At 45.9% G+C, this 19,472-nt stretch overlaps 1 protein-coding gene across 2 annotated transcripts in view; it reads left to right on the top strand.

Moving 5' to 3' along the window:
* The window catches only part of OTOF (otoferlin), a 276,809-nt gene that overhangs the window by 205,249 nt on the left and 52,088 nt on the right, over positions 1-19,472 (top strand). For both annotated transcript variants that reach the window (XM_044289341.1, XM_044289343.1), the window contains 8 exons: positions 4,980-5,053; positions 5,710-5,836; positions 6,090-6,144; positions 6,231-6,362; positions 6,925-6,987; positions 7,646-7,730; positions 8,407-8,566; positions 11,814-12,000. In XM_044289341.1, coding sequence (XP_044145276.1) covers positions 4,980-5,053; positions 5,710-5,836; positions 6,090-6,144; positions 6,231-6,362; positions 6,925-6,987; positions 7,646-7,730; positions 8,407-8,566; positions 11,814-12,000 — 883 coding nt within the window. The remainder of the gene's footprint in view (positions 1-4,979; positions 5,054-5,709; positions 5,837-6,089; positions 6,145-6,230; positions 6,363-6,924; positions 6,988-7,645; positions 7,731-8,406; positions 8,567-11,813; positions 12,001-19,472) is intronic.

Raw genomic sequence — 19,472 nt, forward strand, 5'->3', positions numbered from 1 at the left:
CAGCCATCACTAGAGGAAGCTCAGGAGATTACTGCATACAGATATATACAGCCACCACTAGAGGGAGCTCAGGAGATTACAGCATACAGGTATATACAGCCACCACTAGAGGGAGCTCAGGAGATTACTACATACAGGTATATACAGCCACCACTAGAGGGAGCTCAGGAGATTACTACATATAGATATATACAGCCACCACTAGAGGAAACTCAGGAAATTACTACATATAGATATATACAACCACCACTAGAGAGAGTTCAGGAGATTACTGCATACAGATATATACAGCCACCACTAGAGGGAGCTCAGGAGATTACTGCATACAGATATATACAGCCACCACTAGAGGGAGCTCAGGAGATTACTGGATACAGATATATACAGCCACCACTAGAGGGAGCTCAGGAGATTACTATATACAGATATATACAGCCACCACTAGAGGGAGCTCAGGAGATTACTGCATACAGATATATACAGCCACCACTAGAGGGAGCTCAGGAGATTACTGGATACAGATATATACAGCCATCACTAGCGGGAGCTCAGGAGATTAGTACATACAGATATATACAGCCACCACTAGAGGGAGCTCAGGAGATTACTGCATACAGCTATATACAACCATCACTAGAGGGAACTCAGGAGATTACTGCATACAGATATATACAGCCATCACTAGCGGGAGCTCAGGAGATTAGTACATACAGATATATACAGCCACCACTAGAGGGAGCTCAGGAGATTACTGCATACAGCTATATACAACCATCACTAGAGGGAACTCAGGAGATTACTGCATACAGATATATACAGCCACCACTAGAGGGAGCTCAGGAGATTACTATATACAGATATATACAGCCACCACTAGAGGGAGCTCAGGAGATTACTGCATACAGATATATACAGCCACCACTAGAGGGAGCTCAGGAGATTACTGGATACAGATATATACAGCCATCACTAGCGGGAGCTCAGGAGATTAGTACATACAGATATATACAGCCACCACTAGAGGGAGCTCAGGAGATTACTGCATACAGATATATACAGCCTCCACTAGAGGGAGCTCAGGAGATTACTGCATACAGATATATACAGCCATCACTAGCGGGAGCTCAGGAGATTAGTACATACAGATATATACAGCCACCACTAGAGGGAGCTCAGGAGATTACTGCATACAGATATATATGGCCACCACTATAGGGAGCTCAGGAGCTTATGGCATGCCAATATATGTACAGTCATAACAGGAGGGAGGTCAGGAGATTACTGCATACAGAAATATACAGCCACCACTAGGGGGCGCATTTAGGCGTCTACTGCATGCAGTCAGCTCCAGAGTTCCCTCTATAGTGGCAGCAGGCATTCATAATCTTATCATGTCTATGCAGGTTATTTGGAGCTCTGTATCAAAAACACACAAAATCTGATTTAATGGTGTATCTTCACTTTATGGGCAGTAGGCGCCACCCTAGTTTTCCCCTCTTATTGTAGTCACTTAACCAATGGATTCCAGAACAACCATAGCCCTCTGTAGACCAGCACCCTCTGTAGATCAGATCCATCTACAGACCAGTGCCCTCTGTAGACCAGCACCTTCTTTAGACCAGATTAATCTACAGTCCAGTGCCCTCTGTAGACCTGCACCCTCTATAGACCAGTGCCCTCTGCAGACCAGCACTCTCTATAGACCAGAGCTCTCTGTAGACCAGTTCCCTCTGTAGACAAGATCCTTTTATAGACCAGAATCCTCTGTAGACCAGCGCCCTCTATAGACCAGCACCCTCTGTTGACCAGCACCCCTGTAGACCAGAACAGTGCCCTCCATAGACCAGTGCCCTCTATGGAACACAGCACCCTCTATAGACCAGCGTCCTTTGTAGGCCAGTACCTTCTGTTGACCAGACTGGTGTCCTCTGTAGAGCAGCGCCCTCTGTAGACCAGACCAGATCCTTCTGTAGACCAGACCAGCACCCTCTGTAGACCAGCTCCCTTTGTACACCAGCACCCTCTGTAGACCAGACCAGCATCTAATGTAGACCAGATCAGCGCCTTCTGTAGACCAGCACCCTCTATAGACCAGTGTCCTCTGTACACCAGCGCCCTCTGTAGACCAGACCAGCACCCTCTGTAGACCAGCGCCCCCTGTAGACCAGCACCCTTTGTACACCAGCACCCTCTGTAGACCAGACCAGCGCCCATTGTAGAGCAGCGCCCTATGTACACCAGACCAGCACCCTCTATAGACCAGCGCCTTTCATGATATACCAGCCTCAATGTAGACCAGACCAGCGTCCTCTGTAGGCCAGCGCCCTCTGTAGACCAGCGCCCTCTGTATACCAGCGCCCTCTGTATACCAGCACCCTCTGTAGACCAGACCAGCGCCCTCTGTTGACCAGGCAAGCGCCCTCTGTAGACGAGCGCCCTCTGTAGACCAGCACCCTCTGTAGACCAGCGCCCTTTGTACACCAGCACCCTCTGTAGACCAGACCAGCGTTCAATGTAGACCAGATCAGCGCCTTCTGTAGACCAGCACCCTCTATAGACCAGTGTCCTCTGTACACCAGCGCCCTCTGTAGACCAGACCAGCACCCTCTGTAGACCAGTGCCCCCTGTAGACCAGCACCCTTTGTACACCAGCACCCTCTGTAGACCAGACCAGCGCCCTCTGTTGACCAGGCAAGCACCCTCTGTAGACCAGCGCCCTCCGTAGACCAGACCAGCACCCTCTGTAGACCAGCGCCCTCTGTAGACCAGACCAGCGCCCTGTGTAGACCAGACCAGAGCCCTCTGTAGAGCAGTGCCCTTTGTACACCAGACCAGCGCCCTCTGTTGACCAGGCAAGCACCCTCTGTAGACCAGCGCCCTCCGTAGACCAGACCAGCGCCCTCTGTAGACCAGCACCCTCTGTAGACCAGACCAGCGCCCTCTGTTGACCAGGCAAGCACCCTCTGTAGACCAGCGCCCTCCGTAGACCAGACCAGCACCCTCTGTAGACCAGCGCCCTCTGTAGACTAGACCAGCACCCTCTGTAGATCAGACCAGCGCCCTCTGTAGACCAGATCAGCACCTTCTATAAACCAGCGCCCTCTGTAGACCAGCGCCTTCCATGATATACCAGCCTCAATGTAGACCAGACCAGCGTCCTCTGTAGGCCAGCGCCCTCTGTAGACGAGCGCCCTCTGTAGACCAGCGCCCTCTGTAGACCAGACAAGCACCCTCTGTAGACTAGACCAGCACCCTCTGTAGATCAGACCAGCGCCCTCTGTAGACCAGACCAGCGCCCTCTGTAGACTAGACTAGTGCCCTCTGTAGATCAGACCAGATCACCTCCATGATATACCAACCACCTAATATGTTATCTTGGAGACTGAACCTCCTAATGAATTCTATACGCTTCGTTTCACATGTGGAACTTTATTACATTATTATAGGAGGAAGGAAACATCGAGCTGTGAACGAGAACAAGTCATTAGTAATTACATTGGGGTAGATCCATTATACAGCGCATTAATCACTCATTATACAATTAACAACATCATTACTGATACCAAGATTTACTAGTATAATATGCAGATGATAACGTACCTACAGCTGCTGGAAGAAATATCCATCTATATGTTATCTAATCTAATATCTATCATTATGCTGATGTGAAATACGGCTTACAGCCTGTGTACAGCTGCGGGAAGAAAGCAGCCATGGTTTTCTAACCCTGGAAAGCCATACTTGATCTTCAGTTTTCCATGAGTGCTTCTCCGTACAATATTCCTACTCATCGGGGGTGAGGTGCACCGGGTCCTCTTAGAGGCGATCTCCACTTTTGGGCTTTGGATGTTGCTTTAACCCTCTTTGTTCCATATAATATATTCCAGTGGTGAGGAGGGAGAACACTGCACAGCCCACACATGGCAGCATCTGCCGCACCGAGCCTCGGAAAGCAAACGTTAGTGAACGGATTTATGCAGTCAGGCAAATATTGATTTCTGGATAAACTGATAATTAGCTGCGGAGCTCTGCAGCCCTGTGACTCGGTGCGCGGGACACATCAGATTAATGGTGCCAGCAGAAGCCTGTGGTTATATTAGTGGGAGGGGGCGCTGCTGCCATAATATCTTCACTGATGGCGACGGGTCGTCCGCTAAAACTTTTTTTTCGCTTGATCTCTGCTTTGCTTGTCTGAGATTTTTATAAAAACATTAACATTTTTCAAAGCCTCCTTAGCAACAGACAGCAAGGTCCTGCTGTGTAGTCTGTTGCTAGGGAGAATCTGTCAGAATTTTAAATATCATTGTATCAATTTTTAGCAAATTGTGGATCCGCAAAACACGGATACCGGCTGTGTGCGTTCTGCATTTTGTGGACCGCACACGGCCGGCGCTATATAGAAAATGCGGACAAGAATAGGACACGCTTTCTATTTTTTGCAGATTTTTTGCGGCGGAACGGAACAACGGATATGAACAGCACACGGTGTGCTGACCGCATCTTTTGCGGCCCCATTAAAATGAATGGGTCAGCAAAATTACGGAACGGATGCGGATCCACTTATACGGTCGTGGGAATGCACCCTTAAAAGTAACCTACCGATATATATGTGTGAGAGCTACTGTCAGCCAGTGCAAAATGATGAGTATTTTACAGTGCCATGAAATCAGACGGTGCAGCTCTTCATCTGCCTCTCACAGCAGGAAGTCGCATCAAAACATTATTTATTAGTTAAATTAAATCCAGCCAATCAGCTGCATTTAGACAAGCCATACACATACTGAGCAGCCATCAAAAACTCCTCTGTTGGGGAATGTTGTGGTTTTGATTAAAGTCTTATTAATTTTGCTGGTTCCCCTTTAAATATCCACCATGCTGCACACTGTTGCATTTCCCACGGTGCATGGGACAGTCACCGTGGGATACCTACTCCCTTTGATATATATATATATATTGCCTTATTCTTGCTTTTTCCACAGAGTCGGTAAAGGTGTTTTTTCTGCCATGAAGCTCGGGAAGACTCGACCACCGAAGGATGACGGCAGGAAGCAAGGTAACATGACTCCTCCAGCAGATGCACCCCCCCCCCCCTCCCCCCATGGTTCTTAACCTGGAGCATCTTGGCAGAATTTATATTTATTCTTTAGTTCTATGGAAATGACCTCCGCGGTCCAATTTTCTCACTGCCCTGTGTGGGTTCAGGAATATGGAGCCCCCCAAATAACAGTACAATATTCTAATTAGAAAAACGTCTACACCGTGAGCATAGAGCAGTATCATATTGTCCCTACAGGGAACACACCATGTCGTTTATAGGTCCCGATGATCCTCATAATCCACCTTTACAACAGCTAAATGGTCAAATTCTGTCTTCCCCCGCAGTCACCACTAGGGGGAGCTCAGCAGTTTAGTGCCTACAGATTTGCCATAGAGTTCTATGTATAATCAGTGTACAGTAAGCTCCTGAGCTCCCTCTAGTGGTGGCTGCAGGTAGCTGGGATTCTATCACATACCTATGTCCATGCAGAACTCTCTGTATCAGCAAAGCCCTGACCCCAATAAAGATATAGCTTGCGACAAAAACAGGATCAGGTTCCTTAATCTGATGACCCCCCCAATATGTCACTCATTATGGACTTTAATACGACCTTATGGATTTAGCTTTGAGTATATTTTTTCGACCCCAATGCCCTGCTTATGTCTTCATAGATGAACCAGCCATCCTTGAGACTGAAGATCTGGACCGGAAAGCAATACGGCTGGGGGGAGGACTGGACCCCGACACCATATCTCTGGCCTCTGTCACAGCAGTCACAACCAATGTCTCCAATAAAAGGTAGTGTATCATGGAATCACCTGCATTGGTCCAGTGGGTCCACATGTTTAGTGGTGGACACCATCCTTCCTGGGTGTCATTTTCCTTGTGTATTTGTTAGAAGGATTTTATTCCATCTCTCACAGCGGGAAATCCCAGCACAATATGAATCTAGAATATTAGTAACGCTATGTTATTACTGAGAGTAACCCCCTGCACCTCGTGTGGTGCTATCTACCTCACATGACAGTGACCAGTGATTTCTTCCATTAAGGTCCAAGCCTGATATTAAAATGGAGCCCAGCGCCGGGAGACCAATGGATTACCAAGTAAGTGTAACCCCCTCCCGGAGCTCCATGTATCCAGACCTCGTCCTCCATGTTGTTTGTCACCCCCTGCGTGTGATACCCCATAGGTCAGCATCACGGTGATCGAGGCGCGGCAGCTGGTCGGTCTGAACATGGACCCCGTCGTGTGCGTGGAAGTCGGAGAAGAGAAAAAATACACGTCCATGAAAGAGTCAACCAACTGCCCGTACTATAATGAGGTGAGCCCAGAGAGGCCTACCTAGTGGAAGAGCCCACATAGTGGAAGGAGCAGGGTCCACAGCAGCACAGAGTATTTCAGGGAGAGGTGTGCTGATCCTGTGGGAAGTCACAGACTGAGAGTTACATAGTGGAAGCAGCAGGGTCCTCCCAGCAGCACAGAAGATTTCAGGAGAGGAGGGTGCTGATCATGTGGTAAATCACAGACTGAGAGTTACATAGTGGAAGGAGCAGGGTCCTCCCAGCAGCACAGAGGATTTCAGGAGAGGAGTGTGCTGATCATGTAGGAGGTCACAGACTGAGCGTTACATAGGGGAAGCAGCAGGGTCCTCCCAGCAGCACAGATTATTTCAGGAGAGGAATGTGCTGATCATGTGGAAGGTTAAAGACTGAGAGCAGGGTCCTCCCAGCAGCACAGAGGATTTCAGAAGAGGAGTGTGCTGATCACGTGGAGGTCACAGACTAAGAGTTACATAGTGGAAGGAGCAGGGTCCTCCCAGCAGCACAGAGGATTTCAGGAGAGCAGTGACCTGCCCACTCATGTTGTCTTTCTCTCTCCCCCAGTACTTTGTATTTGATTTCCATGTGCCTCCAGACGTGATGTTCGACAAAATAATCAAACTATCGGTAAGTCTCCAGAGCTCCGGGGTCCACGTCCTGGTATGAGGCCGTCCTCTGCCTCCCGGGGACAGCAGTGTGCTTCCCAGACACTGACATAGTAGCATAGTAATCACATTCCTTATAGTAAACCCTGGCATGGGGAGAGGAGGCGCCGCTGCTCCCAGTGTGCAGGAGGAGTAATGGAGGGATAATGGAGAGAGGTCACCAGGATCTTTCTGGTGCCTGTATGCCCCACGTTCCTCCAGGACGTCCCATCTCCTGTTGGCTCTTTAGGCCTCTCAATCATGTTGCCACCCGTTCCCTTTCTTGAGAGAAAGGGAAGGTCAGATATGTTGGATTTCACCATGTTTGATCCTTGGTTCAGTGAGGAGATGCTCAGAAATGTCCAGCAGCTGCTTTTCTCCGCATACCTCATTAAAATAAAAAACATGCATGCTCAGCCAAATGCAAACATCTATGGAGAACTTGGAGCAGGCTGCCAGGGAGTTCTGGGAGTTGTAGTTTTACAAGAGATGGAGAGTCACAGGCTGAACCCTGGAGTGGTGGCCCAGCTAAGGTTGGCCCTGTCTTCTACCCCTGTGGCCCTTCTCCTACAGCTCATCAGAGTCTAGGGGCTCCCAGAATATTTTGGTTTTATAATTTTCTTCGTTCTCGTACCACACAGGTTATCCATTCTAAGAACCTGCTGCGCAGCGGGACCTTGGTCGGCTCCTTTAAGTTGGACGTGGGGACGGTCTATACCCAGCCTGGTAAGTGTACGGAGTAGACACAAGAGGCCGACCACAAGCATTAAGGCCCTTGCTCACTACCAAAATTAGAAAAGTATAGCAGCTCCTCTCCAAGAACAGCGCCACACATGTCCACTGGTTGTGACTGGTATTGCAGCTCGGCTCCATTGAAGTGAATGAGGCTGAGCTGCAATACATTAAGCAACCTGTGAATTGGGGCGGCTGTTTTTGGAAGGAAGCAGCCATGTTTTTACATTTCTGGGCACCCCTAATAAATGGGATGCATCCATTGAGTCTACGGAGATGTTCTGGGCCTCGGAGCACCTGTGCCACCATACATGATGATGTCATACTGGACCTAGGCCTGGCCCCTGTGGATCGGGGTGATTTATGACCCCATCACCTATAGCAGATGAAACCAGTTAGAAAAACTTTTTCTAACTTACCTTGAATGCATTTTGAGTTCTCTCCTCTTCTCCATCCACACCCAAAGTAAAAGTAAGGTTTATGCTGGTCATGTGACCACCTGAGCTCCCACAATGCACTGCTCTGTAACACAGGAAATGTGAATTTAGCTTTCTGCATGAGCAGAGAATAAAACAGAAGTTAAGAGATTGGACCCCATGTCGAATGTCGTGAGGGGTGGAACTCTCCTTTAATGTTCACTAATTAAGATAATTTACCTTCATCTTAACAGAGCACCAGTTCTACCACAAATGGGCCATCCTCTCCGACCCCGATGACATCACTGCCGGGGTGAAAGGTTACCTGAAGTGTGACATTGCCGTGGTGGGTAAAGGCGACAACATAAAGACGCCTCATAAATCCAACGAGACGGATGAGGACGACATTGAGGGGTGAGGCGCCCGATTCTTCTTTAGACCACCGCAAGCTGGGACAGATAGTCACTCTCCTTCTCCTCCTGGCGTTGTTCCATGATTGGAGAAAGTATAAAAAGAAGTGGGGCTTAAGAAAGTGGGGCTTAAGAAAGTGGGGCTAGACCAAGTTGACCACAAGGTGGACTGTAAGTACGAGGATAGGGTTAAGCTTAGTTGACTGTAGTGTTTAAAGAGGTGGGGCTTAAGTAAGAGGAGGGGCCTTCAGTAAGGGGGTCAGGCTAGGCCTAGTGTTTAAAGAGGTGGGCTTAAGTAAGAGGGTGAGACTAAGACTAGTTGACTATAGTGTGTAGAAGTGGGGTTTAAGAAAGAGGGCTAAGCCTAGTTGACTTCAGTGTTTTAAAAGGTAGGGCTTAAGTAACAGGGTGGGACTAAGCATAGTTGACTGCATGGTTTAGAGGTGGGGCTTAAGAGAGAGGGGCTTAAGTCCAAGCCTTTTTGATTGTAGTGTTTAAAGAGGCAGGGCTTAAGTAAGATGGGTTTAAGAAAGAGATTGGGGCTAATCCTAGTTGACCACAGTGTTTAAAGAGGTGAGACTTAAGTAAGAGGATGAGACGGAGACTAGCTGACTATAGTGTTTAGAAGTGGAGCTTAAATAAGAGTGTGTGACTAAAGTAAGATGGTAGTGTTAAGCCTACATGCCTACAGTGTTAAAAGAGGTGGGGCTTAAGTGAAAGGGTAAGTCTAAGCCTAATTGACTGTAGTGTTTAAAGAGGCAGGGCTTAAGAAAGAGGTTGGGGCTTAAGAAAGAGGTGGGGCTTAAGTGAGAGGGAAGTCTAAGCCTAATTGACTGTAGTGTTTAAATTGGCAGGGCTTAAGTAAGAGGGTTGGGCTTAAAAGAGGGGTGGGACTTAAGTGAGAGGGTAAGTCTAAACCTAATTGACTGTAGTGTTTAAATTGGCAGGGCTTAAGTAAGAGGGTGGGGCTTAAGAAAGAGGTGGGGCTTAAGTGAGAGGGTAAGTCTAAACCTAATTGACTGTAGTGTTTAAACAGGCAGGGCTTAAGTAAGAGGGTGGGGCTTAAGAAAGGGGTGGGACTTAAGTGAGAGGGTAAGTCTAAGCCTAATTGACTGTAGTGTTTAAATTGGCAGGGCTTAAGTAAGAGGGTGGGGCTTAAGAAAGAGGTGGGGCTTAAGTGAGAGGGTAAGTCTAAACCTAATTGACTGTAGTGTTTAAACAGGCAGGGCTTAAGTAAGAGGGTGGGGCTTAAAAAAGGGGTGGGGCTTAAGTGAGAGGGTAAGTCTAAGCCTAATTGAATGTAGTGTTTAAACTGGCAGGGCTTAAGTAAGAGGGTGGGGCTTAAGAAAGAGGTGGGGCTTAAGTGAGAGGGTAAGTCTAAGCCTAATTGACTGTAGTGTTTAAAAAGGTGGGACATAAGAAAGAGGGGCCTAGTTGACCACAGTGTTTAAAGAGGCGGGGTTTAACTAGGAGGGTGGGGCTAAGCCTAGGTTTGTCTCTACTGCAGACACAGTGGGATAAATACGTAATATAAATCACAGTTGTGTAATGATGTTATCGCGGACTCGCTACAGTTACGCGGTTCTCCTAATGAATACTTAAATATGTAATTAACGCACAAAGATAACGAGCGAGAGCCATGAATCTGGGTCACAGCAGAATGAGTCCTGTGCGCTCACCTATTATCCCCCCAGGCTATGATATAACGTAACTCACCACATTCAGCCGCTCTAATAACAGGTCTCCTGGGGACATCGGAAGATAAAAAGATCTCATTCATTTATTATCATTTAATTAAGGCCAACACTTCCTAAATAACCAGGACAGGCGTCAGAACTGGGGAGGGGTGAAAGCTCCAGGAGATGGGGGTCGTAGGGGCCTAAAGTGAGTTCAGAGCTCTGTGGGGCCCCAGACCAGACCCGGCAAATGTTATGTGGCCTTCGCCATTCACATACATCTTGGATCGGCTATCTCCGGCAGTGCCACTGTGCATGCTCGACCTCCACGCCATTCATTCAGGGCAATCAGGACCCTTGTTCTCAGGAGTCCCCGCCATGGCCTCCACCAATCAGATGCAGATGTTTATTCCTGGACCACCATGGTTCGCATTTTGCGGAATGGACATACAGATGCAGAAAGCATCCATATGTCCGTTCTGCAACAAGATAGAACATATCCTATACTCTTCCGCAAAATGAGGACTCCGGACCCTTTGAATTCAATGGGTCCGCAAAAAATAAGGATTCAACACGGAATGCATCCATATTTTGCAGATCCGCAATTTTCGTGAGACCTTATCATGTGATATTTATATTACTGGTGTGGCAGCGGAGGTGGGGGGGAGGGGGGGGCTTTGGGTCCCAAGGGATCAGGGCAAGTGTGCAACTGCTAATTCCGCACCCCCCCTACAGCTCCCCCCATGCACTGTCAATCCAGTAGGGAGTCCAATATAGCAGCCCCGGCTTGAGTGATGGCGTGCCAGTATGTGCCTGCGACAATCACTCTGCCGCTCTTGAATCGAGGACGCTTCTGCTGAATGTGGAAATATTCAGTATAAAGTCAATGTTTTATTAGACAGACATCAAAGCCCTCCCTACAAGACGTCTGGGAGCCGCGCCGCTCCAGTCTCCGGGCGAATGTGAGAAAAAGCAAGAAAATGACATTTCTGATTCCTGAGACGACTCAACCGGCGATATTTATATGGATCCTAACAGAGAGAAGAAACCACCGGAAATTTCTGATTGCTATCTTACCAAACGGCATGAGCACAGAATTATAATAATGGGGTGGGGTCTCATTTGCCGAAAATTGTGTCAAGTTTGTTAAGTGGGCACTTTCTAGGTAATAATTTGCTGCAACTTTTTTTGAGGAACCAATTTTTACAAGACTGGTTTAATTTTGATCAGCAGGGTCAATCCTACCAGGTAGTATACCTCTTAAGGTTGATCTGCCAATGGCTGCTGTTTAAAACAGCCACCACTAGAGGGAGCTCAGGAGCTTACTGCTTACTGTGTTATTATTGAGCTCCCAAGCTCCCCCTAGTGGTGGTCACTCGCAGCCAAAATGTTGTCTATGTCCATGCAGACGACTTGGAGCTCTGTATCTGACTGCTAAAAATATGTTAAAAAAATGCAGTCAACGCAGAATATTGCACCCGTTGAGATTAGGAAAATGTGCAAGTATGGAAAGTCACTTCAAGGCTACCATTACCTAATTGAAAATTCAAAAACTACCCTTGAATCTCCCTCCAGGAATCTGCTCCTTCCAGATGGAGTTCCTCCAGAACGTCAGTGGGCTCGTTTCTACGTGAAAATCTACCGCGCCGAGGGCCTGCCAAGAATGAACACCAGCATCATGGCCAACGTGAAGAAGGCTCTTATTGGAGAGAATAAAGACTTAGTCGATCCTTATGTTCAAGTCACCTTCGCGGGGCAAAAGGTAAAAAGAAAATGTGGGTTGAGGTTCAGTCAAGCCATTCCGATTTGGAGAGATCTATTGCTCTGATAATGGCATTGGCCCTGATGCTATCTGGACAACATCTGGATATCAGCTGATGATTGCAGGTTTGGCAGCTAAAATCCCTGGTGATCACTTAGTATCGCTGGTGTAGGCAACTGCACATTTTTCCTGCAGCGGCCACTACAGGAAAAATAGGGTATTACATGTGTGGCCTTAGAAATGAATGAATGACCATGTAGTACATGGTCTCGTTGAGTCCTCCAGAGTGGGAGCTGCAGTACATCTACTCTGGTAAATAGGGGAGGGTTCTAAACAAGGGACAACATAATCAGCCATGACCAAGAATGACTAAAAGCCATCCCCGAAATGCCTAATTTTAGGACAGATTTGCATAAGTCCCACCCTCTTTAATGTCTATTTCATGATCCATCCAAAACTGGATGGTTGGGAGATAATCCCAACTGGGCACATGGAAAGGGTCTGACATGAAGGGATAGCCAACTTGAGGAGGTTTTGTGACTTCTCTATTGCTTATGACACCTCCTCGGCCTTTAGATGTTAGGATCTGATGGTGCCAAGCCACGCCCACCAGCATTGTCTGAGTTTGCTTACTGAGTTATCATATGAAACCACACCCCCTAGTGTCAGGTGACCGTGAGAGCTGTTATATGTCAATCAAGAGCAGAGTTTAAAGCAGAAAACTCCTCCCACTCTAAGTCCAGTCCAGTGCAGGGAATTCTGGGAGGAAAGAGAAGACCTATATTTTTCTCAATTTTTCTTATTTTATGAAAAAAATAAGTGCAGAAAAATATATGTATAGTGATGTGAGCCTTTAACTGAAGATGTTAGGGCAATTACAGATCATCCTGGAGAATTACTTTAACCCCTTCCTATCTAGCCAGTGTTATTTTTCTGGATATTGTTCTCCCTTATTCCGCAATCCTCGTCACTTTCCAAATAGAACAGTGAAGAGTAATGGCTTTAATAAACCCGAAATATTCATATTCTGACAGAAGCAATTATTTCCTCTCCGTACGGCCGGGTGTCGGCAGTTAAGGGCACGAAACTGCGCAAATCTTAATAATGTTGCAACCTACTGTCATTTTAAATGAACTGATAAAGCAAATTTCACTAGAAGAAGTTGTCGGCTGAGCCCATTTTTTCTCTATAAATTAACTCGGGCGCTGGAAGCGATTTAACATGAAGTAGACCCGTATTCCTGGGAGGCATTAACGGTGATATTCTGAGCTGTCAGATAAACTAGCCAAGTCTAAAACACCGCCATTAATTATCAACTGCATGTATTGGGAATGAAGCAGGATTGCCACCTTGTGGACAAAGTGTGAACTGCAGGATAACGGCGTAGAGCAGGGAGCACATATGTGAAGGGTGAGCTCATGGAAGTGACTTCTTCGCACTCACACTTACCACGCCACTTGATTGATCATGATGGGTACGATGCCACCTTGCTGGACAAATGGGAATTGGAAGTAGACTGAAAGAGGGCAGGGGTCGGCAATCAAAGTCATTGCAGACAAAGGGCCAAACTGTGCTGCTTTCCAGGTAACACAGAGGTGTTAATGGGATTAATGCTGGTCCATAGACCAGAAGATACACCTCCAAAGCAGCCGAGTAATAATTCACCTCTGTAATAAATGACTTATGTTTTTATGATCAGGGAACTTGAGTGCTTCTTTGGTCTCAAGTTCCAGGATTTTCGGCCTTAGGGAACCCACCGAATTAAATATTGATGGAAATGATTAATTACTTCATATTCGTGTTTGATATCCCTGGCTCGGTAGAAATATCTGGAAAACTTTGCGGTCATGCTATCCTACAAGACTTTTTGGCTCACATTACAATCATGCCATACAACTGTCCTCCTTCTGCATGTAATTAGCCGTCCTCCTGTCACATGACTAGAAGGAGGGAAGTCCGCTAAGGCCCTTTAAAAGTCACATGCTGTAAACCACACATGGTCAGATCCTGGAAATACTCCTAGTTGTAGGTCTGGTCAGCTCTTCTCCCAGCATGGATCCATCACCGACCTAATTGGTACGCGATTCATTGTTTTATCCCTTTCTTTTCTGTACCGTTTCCTTATCTGTATGTCCTTGGTTGTCATCTTTTTGTAACCTTTTAGCCCTGTGCCTTCTCAAATCCTTCCTTGCCGCTCTAAGCATATGCACACCCTCTATTACCATTGGAGGTCAGTGTGCTAGTGGTCTGCCTGTTATTAGTGATGAGCGGCATAGGCAATATTCGTTTTCGCGATATTTCGCAAATTTTTCGCTTAATATTCGCAATAAATTCATGAATTCTAGAATTCGCGATCTCCAGTCATTATTTTCGTGATCGCGCAAATCAGCACTAATGATGCACATATTTTTTGCGCAATACATGCATCTTCACACATTTTATCAGGTCTGATTAGATATTACTGATTGGTGCACTAAGTATTGCTGTGACATCACAGCGCTATGTCTGTAGCATGTATGTATGGACAGCAGAGAAACAGTAACTCCTATCACACTACCTAACACCCTGCACTGGGACCTATCAGCTACACTGTATCACTATCTAACCTACACTGACTATCTCCCACTAACTATCCGTATTATACACAGGTGATATAAAAAGTCTACACGCCCCTGGTAAAATGTCAGGTTTCTGTGATGTAAAATAATTTGACAAAGATAAATCATTTCAGAACTTTTTCCACCTTTAAAGGGGTTATCCCATCATAACGGTCACTGTTAAATCTGTTAATGATTTGACAGTGATCATTTTTGTAAATATATTTGATTAACCATTTCCCACCGTTTAGGAGAAAATTCATCCCCACTTACCTCATTGTTGTCATTCGGTCTCCCCTGGTTACGGCCACCGCTCTTCTCTGGAATCCCGGTGGCCATGCTTGCGCAGAAGACTCCTTCTTTTCTCCCGGGCGGGCTGCTCGCTGTCCTGAACGCGCACGCCGCCGCGCATGCTCGATGATGACTTCTTCCTAGCCAGAATAGTACAGAGCCGCGCACTCGCATGCCGTCTCTGTACTATACTGACCAGGAATAAGTCACCATGGCGCATGCGCGGCGGCGTGCGCGTTCAGTCCAGCGCGCGGCCCAGCCAGGAGAAGACTTCAATGAAGATGAAGCCCGCCCCCGGCCAGAATCCAGGAAGTGAACAGCGCGCTGGCAGCAGGTAAGTATGAAAAGGCAAAGTGGGATAACCCCTTTTATGTGACCTATAAACTGTACAACTCCATTGAAAACAAACTGAAATCTTTTAGGTAGAGGGAAGAAAAAATATAAAAATAAAATAATATGGTTGCATAAGTGTGCACACCCTTAAACTAATACTTTGTTGAAGCACCTTTTGATTTTATTACAGCGCTCAGTCTTTTGGGTATGAGTCTATCAGCATGGCACATTTTGACTTTTCTTTGCAAAAACACTCCAAATCTGTCAGATTGCGAGGGCATCTCCTGTGCACAGCCCTCTTCAGATCACCCCACAGATTTTCAATCGGATTCAGGTCTGGGCTCTGGCTGGGCCATTCCAAAACTTTAATCTTCTTCTGGTGAAGCCATTCCTTGGTTGATTTGGATGTATGCTTTGGGTCGTTGTCATGCTGAAAGAAGAAGTTCCTCTTCATGTTCAGCTGTCTAGCAGAAGCCTGAAGGTTTTGTGCCAATATTGACTGGTATTTGGAACTGTTCAGAATTCCCTCTAGCTTAACTAAGGCCCCAGTTCCAGCTGAAGAAGAACAGCCCCTTGGCATGATGCTGCCACCACCATGCTTCACTGTGGGTACGGTGCTCTTTTGGTGATGGGCAGTGTTGTTTTTGCGCCAAACATATCTTTTGGAATTATGGCCAAAAAGTTAAACCTTAGTTTCATCAGACCATAACACCTTTTCCCACATGCTTTAGGGAGACTTCAGATGTGTGTTTGTAAAATGTAGCCTGGCTTGGATGTTTTTCTTGGTAAGAAAAGGCTTTCGTCTTGTCACTCTACCCCATAGCCCAGACATATGAAGTATACGGGAGATTGTTGTCACATGTGCCACACAGCCAGTACTTACCAGATGTTCCTGCAGCTCCTTTAATGTTGCTGTAAGCCTCTTGGTCGCCTCCCAGACCAGTTTTCTTCTCGTCTTTTCATCAATTTTGGAGGGACGTCCAGTTCTTGGTAATGTCACTGTTGTGCCATATTTTCTCCACTTGATGATGACGGTCTTCACTGTGTTTCATGGTAGATCTAATGCCTTGGAAATTCTTTTGTCCCCTTCTCCTGACTGATACCTTCTAACAGTGAGATCCCTCTGATGCTTTGGAAGCTCTCTGTGGACCATGGCTTCTGCTGTGGGATGCGACTAAGAAAATTTCAGGAAAGACCAACTAGATCAGCTGAACTTTATTTGGGGTTAATCAGAGGCACTTTACATGATGGCCGGTGTATGCTGACCCCTATGTAACAGGATTCTGAATGTGATTGCTTAATTCTGAACACAGCTACATCCCCAGTTATAAGAGGGTGTGCACACTTATGCAACCACATTATTTTATTTCAATTTTTTTTCTTACCTCCACCTAAAAGATTTCAGTTTGTTTTCCAATTGAGTTGTACAGTTTATAGGTCACATTAAAGGTGGAAAAAGTTCTGAAATGATTTATCTTTGTCTCATTTTGTTACATCACAGAAACCTGACATTTTAACAGGGGTGTGTAGACTTTTTATATCCACTGTACATGAGCTAACTAACTATCTCATGTAATTGGATAAGGAATAGGATCCAGGTGAAAGCACAGAGCACAGCAATGTCACTGCTCTCTCTCAGAACTGCTGGGGAGGTTCTTATATAGTAAGGGGTAGGCTGCTTTCCTATTGGTTGCTAAGCTCTGACAACGACATTGCAGCCTTCTCATTGGCCCACAAGCAAGAAGGGAGGTTACTGATGAAAATAATAAATCTAGAATATTCGCGATTACAAATATATAGCGCTATATTCTACATCTTCGCGAATTCTCGAAGTGCCGATATTCGCGATAAAAATTCACGAATAGAATATTCGCGATTAACACTACCTGTTGTATGGTACAATGCAGTACGTTCCTGTAAGTGCTCTGTGTCTGTACTGGGGCGTTCCGTCTGATGGGTGGTGGCAGTGTTGTATGGCTGTGTGGACGCTTTTGAGGGGTTGCTACACTCCTTGGTAGCCTAATGTGAGTGTGAAAGCGATGGTGGAAGCAGAGATCCCCCTTACAGTCGTATCCAAGGTTATGGGTGTAGTGAACACCATAGTGTCCCTGGTAGCCTGTCATGTTCCGTGTGTGCCGATCGTGACAATGACCTCTGAATCCCATAGTTCCTGTAAGATGCTCTAGCTCAGTGTTCCTCAACTCCAGTCCTCTGGCCCACCTATCGGTCAGGATTTGAGAATATCCCACAGAAGGAATACCTGTGGTAAGTCCTGATGCATGGACACTAATTATATCACCTGCTCAATACTGAGGAAATCCTGAGAACATGACCGGTAGGTGGGCCCTGAGGACTGGAGTTGAGGAACCCTGCTCTAGCTCATGTCCACGTGCTCGACTTTTTTTCGACCTACATTGTGTTCACCGATGGGATGGACCATCTTTGAGTTCTCTGCTAACATCATGGCGCCCCACATGCCACATCCCTTACTTTTTGCTTGGTGGCTCAGTGGGTTTCGTAATAGTCCTGGTGGCTCAGTGGGTGTCAGAATAGTTAGTCTGGGGGAAGGGGGGTTAACCCTTAGGATACCGGAGGTTTTTTCATTTTTTCGTTTTCATTTAACTTATCTTCCTTGAGCAATAACTTTTTTATATTTACAGTCACATAGCTGTATGAGGGCTTATTTCTGGCGGAACAGGTTGTGTCACCATTAATTATGGCATCAAATGTAGTGGGAAGCGTTAAAAAAATTCCAAATGGGGTGTAATTGGAAAAAAATGCAATTCCTCCACCGTTTTACAGGTTTTGTTCCCACTACGTTTTGTTTATGGCAAAACTGACCCATGCCCCTTATTCTCTGGGTCAGTACGATTACAATGATGCCCCATGTGTATAGGTTCTTTATGTCTAAATAGTGTAAAAATAAATTTTAATTATTTTTACATCACCTTATTCTGACCCCCATAACTTTTTTATACTTATGTCTACTGTTTAGGGGCTCATTTTTTGCGGAACAATCTGTAGTTTTTATTGATACCATTTTGGAGTGTGCATTACTTTTTGATCACATTTTATTAGATTTTTTGGGGAAAGAGAAACAATGAAAAAATGGCAAATCGTCCATTTTTACCTTTTTTTCTGTTACGCCAATCGGCGTTTTGGAATTAATTTTTTTCTATTTTAATAGTATGGGCGTTTTCAATCGCAGTGATACCCATTATTTTTTAATTATAAAAAAAGGGGGGTGATTTAAACTTTTAAATTTTTTGTGATGATTTTGTGGCTCATATATAAATTATGTTTTTTTTTATTTTTTATTTTGTTCTATCGGGGATTTATTAAAATACCATTTAAAATCAATATTGCTTATTTCTTATCCTGGCCTGCCATCTGGTGGCTAAAATAAGAATTGCAGCATGAACACTTTCAGCCTTCTCAGCGAGGCTGAAAGAGTTCAGCGCAAGTACGGATTCCCCATTTGGCCACACGGGGCTCGAGCTTCCGGGTTTTTGCGCATTTAGATGCCGTGATCTCACTTGGTCATGGCATCTATTCTAAAGCATTTAATTACCGCGATCAGCATTATTGCCATTCACGGTAATTAGCCACAGGTCTCTGCTCTTTGAAACAGCAGAGATCTGCCCGCCATGGCGCCCACTGCACGTGCAAGCGAGTGCCATGTTTACATATCGCTGGTAGTGAACAGGTTAATACATCACCTTATGTGATTATTATGTACCGTTAATAACCACCCTCTGTTTTCTATCACTGAGCCAGTTACTTACCCACATACAGACGTTTTCTCCCAGTCCGAGCATTCTCATTTTATATACTAACCTTTTATGTGGCACAGTGTCAAATGCTTTGGAGAAGTCCAGATACACGACATCCATTGATTCGCCGCTGTCAAGTCTAGAACTTACCTCCTCATAGAAACTGATTAAATTAGTCTGACATGACCGATCCCTCACGAAGCCATGCTGATATGGCGTTATTTGCTTATTTCCGTTGAGATCCTCTAACATAGCATCTCTCAGAAAACCTTCAAACAATTTACCCACAACAGATGTTACACTTACCGGCCTATAGTTTCCAGGCTCTGTTTTTGGACCCTTTTTGAATATTGGCACCACATTTGCTAAACACCAATTACGAGTGAAAAATTGAAATAAGTAGAATACGTGCATGGAGAACCCCAACCGAACAGAGATGGCCAGGGCTCTGGCTTGTTGCCAAACCAAGGGGGTTTTC

The sequence above is a fragment of the Bufo gargarizans genome, chromosome 4, assembly GCF_014858855.1.
Source record: "Bufo gargarizans isolate SCDJY-AF-19 chromosome 4, ASM1485885v1, whole genome shotgun sequence".
Taxonomy (NCBI): domain Eukaryota; kingdom Metazoa; phylum Chordata; class Amphibia; order Anura; family Bufonidae; genus Bufo; species Bufo gargarizans.